This window comes from Mytilus edulis, chromosome 5 (assembly GCF_963676685.1).
Source record: "Mytilus edulis chromosome 5, xbMytEdul2.2, whole genome shotgun sequence".
Taxonomy (NCBI): domain Eukaryota; kingdom Metazoa; phylum Mollusca; class Bivalvia; order Mytilida; family Mytilidae; genus Mytilus; species Mytilus edulis.
Genome location: NC_092348.1, coordinates 11,096,270 through 11,103,450, shown reverse-complemented (window position 1 = coordinate 11,103,450; position 7,181 = coordinate 11,096,270). Strand labels below are relative to the sequence as shown.

Below are 7,181 nucleotides of genomic sequence, written 5' to 3'. Positions count from 1 at the left end.
TTAATTTGGCAGATCAATTGTCCAGTATATTGATTGCTACTGTTAATCCTATCAACAAAAAATTAATTAGAACTTGTCTCTCAGCTCGGGGCAAGATCTTAAAGAAACATAATTAATATACATGTTTTTTTAACATGAAACAGTGACTCTAAATCAGTAATGCGATTAAATTTTACGATTTACTTCATTATTTCGTTTCTGATCTAATATTGTTCAAACCTACATCTAAATGTGCAACCTCCGTCGTGCAAGGCTTAGTCTTACTTTAAACGAAATGCTTACTAAAAAATTGTGAAATGCAAACCAATGTGAATGTACTCAATGTATACGTGATAGTACGAGTAACATGTAAACAGAGTAAAGAAACAGGCCGTACGGTGATCTATAGTTGTTAATTTCTGTGTCATTTTGATCTCTTGTGGAGAATTGTCTCATTGGCAATCATACCACATCTTCTTTTTTACAATTAATCATACAAATTGAAACAGTCCACATTATTTTCGGAGACAACAAGTGAAAAGGAAAGAATAATCAGTTTCAGACATATTCAATTCTACGATATCAAGAAGTTTTTATTTTATTTTCTGAATAAATCTGAAGTTGGTACAAACGCTATAGTTGATACGGTGTAGTTGGATATTAAAAGTCAATCTTAGCCAGGAATCCTCACAAACAAGCCTTATAATGCCAAAGGACGAACTTTAATTCTAAAAGCGTAAATTTATGACTTGGATGAAAGGTTGTCAAATTGACACTCATACCACATCTTATATCTATTTGTAGGGTAATATTGATAAGGCTTTCAAACACCAACTCAAACTACCGGTTAACCGGTTAATCGGTCGAACGATTGTCCGAGTAACCGGTTAGGCAAAAGCGTACGATTTGTCAACACTACTTGTAACGGTATAGAGATAGTGCTGAAAAGTAAATATATATGCATTAGATACGTCCGATTCGTTTTTAAGAAAAACATTATAATAAGAAATAATAATTGAAATCGAAAACACAGACCATTAACAGTACATTGATGGAATTCCATACTCTGACTAATTCACATATTTAACTGATGTCTTATTCTGTAAATAACAGATTTGTATTAATTACATCGTTAAAACCGCTTTTATGATTTTAGTTTAAGCTAAAATAGAAAATTTTCTATTTTCTGTGTATCTAAATAATACAAATATATTTAACTTTCTATATAGATATGAAGATAAAAAAAATAACCAATCATTATAATATTATATTCTATTATTATTACCTTTGATAACTATATACTATTAATTTGGCAAGATTTCTACGAAATGACGTGTTTTTTAAATTGACCATATCAAATAAAATGCACGCAGTTCGTTTAGTATAAATTACGTTGTCAAAAAAGATAGACAGGAATAAAATAAAGAGTGAGAAGTAAGAATACAGTATTAAATAAGACGAGCAATTTTCACTGTTGCTGTGAATAAATGTCTGTAACTTAAAACTTTTATTTTCAGTTGTCGAAATTTTCTTATTGATAATACAAATTGATATGTAGTTTACAATAAGCGTGTTACTTACAAATAATAGACAACTTTCATTATAGTTCAATTAAATTGATTTATAATGTAAAGCACACATGATTGCGTTTAGGAAGAAACCGCTTTCATCATTTTATTTTAAGCTAAAATATTTTTTTTCTATTATCCGTGTATTTAAATAATACAACTATAAATAACTTTCTATATAGATATGAAGATAACAAAAATAACCGAATAATTATTATACTATTTTTATTAATTTTGCAATATTTCGACGAAATATTTTTTAAATAGAACTTTGAAATTTTACATGACTGACCATATCAAATTTATACACATAGTTCTATCTGTATAAACTACATTATTGAGAAGGATAGACAGGGATAAAATAATAAGTGCCAGGTAAGAATACTGGTTAAAATTAGACAAGTAATTTTCACTGTTAATAATAATACAGACTTAAGGCGTGTCTGATGCGTTTTTATCAAAAACATTTAAATGAAAAAAAATAAATCTCATCGAAAACATAGATCATTCAGAGTATATTAAAGGAAACATTTACTCAGACCAATTACCTCCCGATCTGTTGTCTTAAGCTGAAAATTGCAGGTTTGTATGAATAACGATGTTAAATCCGCTTTCGTCAATTTCATCTTAAGCTAAACAATTTTTTTCTATTATCTCTGTGTATTTGAATAATACAAATATATATAACTTTCTATATAAATATAAATATAAAAAAATAACCAATCATTATTTTACTATTTTTATTAATTCGGCAAGATTTCAACGAAATGTGTGTTAAATATAACTGTGTTTTTCCAATGATCATATCAAACATAAGACACACATTTCTATCAGTATAAATTACATTATTGAAAAAGATAGACAGGAATAAAAAAAGAGTAAGAGGTAAGAATACAGTATTAAGGTAGCACAATACAAAGATTTTTCATCCCCAATCAGACATCTTTAAACTGATGTAATTCCACTCATCATTCTTTAAATTTTATAAATGAGGTACCAAAAGAAAGAAGAAGGATACAAATTGTGATAATTTCATTATGACATAATTATTACACAATTAATTGTTATGTAATTAGTTGCCATATTGTGATGTCCATACTTGAATGAATTTAGCTTCTTTGTTATTCATAGCATCCCAATATATTTCATAGATTCTTGCACCACACAGTTTGACCTCCAAAACAGGAGGATTTGTTTTGGATCGGTTATTAATTTTTGTAAACTAAGAGGACAGGTTATCTATTTTCTGTACTATTGAACTCCTTTAAGTCTGTGGCTTCTGTTTTTTTTAACTCATGATCAAGTTTATAACAAAATTTCTAAATTACAAAAGGAATGCAACACTCACAGAATACAGAAGGGCAATCAATGAACAAAAGACAAATAAATAAGAAAAATTGATCCCGAAAAATCAGGATCTACATCTGAAGGAGAACAGAACTTTCTTGTCGCAAGGCACTCGCCGTGAACTTAATTTGATATGGCGACAAGCGTTTGGTTTTGAAATTTCCTACATGAGTAAAAAATATACTTTCACTCAATTGGCTTTTCATTATGTTTATGTTTCGCTGAAAACAGAAGTTTAAGATATCAGAAATCAGAAATCAGTTGAATTAGCATTGCGTTAAGACGCCCATTGTTGGAATTGTACCAAGTATTTATAACATTGAAAGTGAAATCATACAAATCACTCTTAAATTCTATAGGTAAAAAAGCATTAAGGATGTCAAGAATTCTTTCTAAGGCGTCGGTTCGTTTGTTACAAACCTACTGCTCCAACAGCGCATTTCTTAGATAAGTGAAATACAATATAGACTCACATACATAGAATCATATGTTAAAATATGATAAATATATAAATAAATATTTAAGAAGGCCTACATATAATATATTAGTCTATATTTAGATCTTTTTTAATCTTTTATGTAATTTAATTCATAAAATATGTGTCATACTTGAACATATAGTCCACACATCTGTTTTTAATTGGATCTTGTTTTAATTAAAGCTAACTTCTTCGTCAGTTTTACCATGTATGTTTTTTTTTATCCTTTAGAAATCACAGAATCCTCACCATCTACACGTTGAAGCTGGTAACTAAAATAATTCCCTTTTGGTAGATTTGAACAGTGCAACTGAACAATTAGAAGACTTTACTATATCAATTTATTAAAAGGATTTACAATGGGCAATAATTACTCAGACGGCATGAATTCTACATACCATTCAATATCTTCCGATGAAAGGGAAATACGTCGGTGGTCTAGTTTCGAATATTATCCTTTCAAGTGCGGAAGACGTAGAATTGTGTATAAAGGTATCTCATTCCAGTCAAAACGTATTGACGAGATCGAAGAACCAACAGATGGAAATTTCCATGGCAAAGGTACTAAAACTAAGAGTAAGAGGGTGAAAACCACCGACAATATTGACAATTCATACTGGTCAAAGCGAAAATGCGTCGTGAAAACGGCAAGTAAAGACGACATTATGATGAACGACAAAAGCAATACGGATTCGCAGTGGTTTAGAAAAATGTTTATCACAGGGAACGACAATATCAGTTTGTTTCGGAAAGAACTAAATATGGACACAGAAAAGAAACTAGGAATTGCTTTTGCTAAATCTTATTTGGCGGAGATAGACAACATGTCATCAGTATGGAACCCAATTTGTTACTATTGTTGTAGATATAAAGGTAGACTTAGCATGGATGACATTGTTTTGATAGAGGACAGAATAGAAGGACCATTCAGGCATTTTATATTCGTCGACGGGACTTGCGAAGATGACTGTCCTGCTATTTTGAACGCGTTTCTCCATTTCACATACCACCAGAGTGAAGGAAAATTGGTTATGTGCGACTTTCAAGGAGCTGAGGAGAAAAGCAATTTCCTTCATCTTACCGTGCCAACAGTTCATTCAATTGAGAGGTCATTTGGACCAAAAGACCAAGGCGAAGAAGGTATTAAAGAAGTTCTATCGAACCATAAATGTAACGAGTTATGTCACAAGGACTGGTTGAAACCGTAGTACGAAAACCAAAACTTTCATAGAATATCCGTATGTGTAATAAATCAAATTAAGATTGGACATCGCCGCAAACTTTTGAAAAGTACAACAAAACAAAATATAAATAAGAGTAAAGAGACCAAAAGGAATACTAAAACACATCTGATGCTAGCTCTGACGAATGGGAAATGGAATTTAAGTTTGAAAAAAATGTATAAATGAGACTTTATAAAACATTGTATAATTACAAATTGAAAGATCAACGAATCTAGTGTATATCTTGAATCAAGTGATTTGTGACCCAACAAACAAATTCCAATTTGAGAAATGTTATCGTTCACGAGATTTTTTTCAATATGAGAAATCATTCTGATGGTATTTATCTACGACAGTTATTTTCTTTTAGAACGATATATCAGACGGTACTAGTCTCAATGAAAAGTACTTTGAGGTATATATCTATATATAACATTATATTTATTTTTAAAAGGTCAAATCCTAACTATCCAACTTTCTGTTCTTATAGTCCATCAGCTGGAAAGGTAAAATTTCAGTTCTGTGTTACACCCCAGGGTACCGCAATTTTTTTGCATAAATCTAAAGAGTAATGTCTGAGGAATATTTTAAGAGGTGTTAGACTATTGAAAAAGTGTCCAAAAGGGGTTAAAAGGGGTCTTATTTAAGAGTATATCAAAAATTTTGTTTAACATATTTATACAGAAAAAAAGAAAAAGTAACCAAGTATTTGGTACTTTTTCTCTTATTAAATTGAACAAATCATATCTTACTAATACGGAGGCTAATTTTTACTTAATTTTTAAATCGTATAGGAGCAAGAAAAAAGGGGGAGGGTTACATCTAAAATCCATGATTTTGAATGAAACAAAGCATACATACTAGTTTTCTTGATAAAAAAGGTTTATTTTTTACATTGAAACATAGAGCATCAAGTAACTAAAGGCAGTTGAACAAAATTCAAAGATAAGATAGGGAAAAAAACATGGAATCAATGACAAACACAAACATAAGCAATGTACATCACAGTCATTAAAAAACACACATAGTACTAAAAAAAATAAAAGAACTGTCAGAGTTTCAAGATCTATATTAAAGTTCTTTTAACAACAGAATCATAACATTTTAAGGTCATGAAGAAGGCCAATCCATAGAATGATCAATCATCTTCAATTTCGTCAACGCCATCTACCGAATTATCATCACCATCATCTTCATCATCTTCGTCGTCATCGTCAGCAATATCAACGATTTGATTATTCTTGTTGCTACAAGCATTCGTACATTTGCAGCCATCTGTCCAGGATAAACCTTGTCGAACACATGAACAGCTTATTAGTATCAATATAGCATCTAACGCTGGCGGTTCGTCTAGCCAATGGATGCTGATCAAATCGTTCTTAACAATCCAACCATGGTTGTTTGCATTGGCGATGGAACCGTGTTGTGTTGAAGAGCAGATTTCCAAATCTTTGCCTGAAAGTTGGTTCGTTTGATGTGCTTCAACATTGCATCTTTTGTTGGGAGCAATAAATGACAATGAACATTTATTCATTGATGTTATTATTCTCGTAACCATCTCGAGAGTTTTTGACAGTTTTTCGCCTATCTCTTCAAAACTTTCACCAAGACGGGATAGACCTTCTGAAAACTCCACAGAACGTGTCAAAACGCGGAATGCTTTGCTTTTTCCTTTACCGGACAAAGTCTTACCGGACACTTACTGAATCACAACCATTAAAAGCGTGAAATCCTGGCAGTGCTCTACAAATATTCTCCCCAAATTTTGTGTCAGCTTTTTCCTGTTTGCTTTAAAGCTCAGTGCATTTTACACTTGTCACTATTTCATTTTCAACAGAAATTTTGTGGCACATACTTCCATGTGATACAAATAAATCAATTCCTTCAAGTGTAAATCTATACGATTGTTTACTCAATTCTGACACAAAGAATTCAAATAGAGCAACTTTGTTTCTACCAACTGACACAAAGTTCTTCCATTGCCGAGGACACGATTGTGATGGTCTCGAAATTGTTGTTATGATTTGCCCTCCCAAGGACCTGCGATCCCGTTTTAATTTTTTTATGGACAATGTGGGATACTGACCAGTGACAAAATCAATGCGGGGAGCTCTTTTTGAAACTGAAAGGATGGTTTCAAAAACAACATTTGCCAAATCAGAAAAAGTACTTGGTATCCTTGTGATGTGATGGATTGGATGACTGCCATGCCATCAAATATCCACATGCTTTCCTCAGGAATAGCTTGTATTTGTCTTTGCAGGTGTACCATCAACGTTTGCAAGAGACCATGGAAGAGGACCTAATTCAAACTGGAGGACCTCTCGCGTATCCAACTGTCTTGTCTGGGCCATTACAAGCAGGCGACCAAAAATATTTCTATCTGCTTTCAATGTGTTATTGTCCTTATCAGCCATTAACTGCTTACCTTTTATTTCCTTTGTTGAAAATGTAAGCAATGATTGTCTTTTGATTGGTTTGAAAATGTCGATTGACTTTTGAACAAGCCGTCCACTGATGAAATTATCTGATGCCAACTTTCCCCTTTCATACGCGTTCAGAAGGTCGCACATTAATTCAGAAGAA

At 31.9% G+C, this 7,181-nt stretch overlaps 1 protein-coding gene across 4 annotated transcripts; it reads left to right on the top strand.

Annotated features, from left to right (window-relative positions):
* Window positions 1-1,301: 1,301 nt before the first annotated feature.
* LOC139522943 (alpha-protein kinase 1-like) lies at window positions 1,302-4,599 on the top strand. Of its 4 annotated transcripts, none has more exons than XM_071316614.1 (2): window positions 1,302-1,413; window positions 3,604-4,599. In XM_071316614.1, the coding sequence occupies exon 2, from the start codon at window positions 3,732-3,734 to the stop codon at window positions 4,578-4,580; it is 849 nt and encodes a 282-aa protein (XP_071172715.1). In that variant the 5' UTR covers window positions 1,302-1,413; window positions 3,604-3,731; the 3' UTR covers window positions 4,581-4,599. The 4 variants fall into 4 exon arrangements, with proteins under 4 accessions (XP_071172715.1, XP_071172714.1, XP_071172716.1 ...); XM_071316613.1 differs by lacking the exon at window positions 1,302-1,413 and adding an exon at window positions 1,824-1,922; XM_071316615.1 differs by lacking the exon at window positions 1,302-1,413 and adding an exon at window positions 1,982-2,129.
* Window positions 4,600-7,181: the final 2,582 nt, after the last annotated feature.

Bases quoted from the DNA above. Each gene is read 5' to 3' on its own strand.
- LOC139522943 (XM_071316614.1), top strand. From the start codon at position 3,732: ATGGGCAATAATTACTCAGACGGCATGAATTCTACATACCATTCAATA.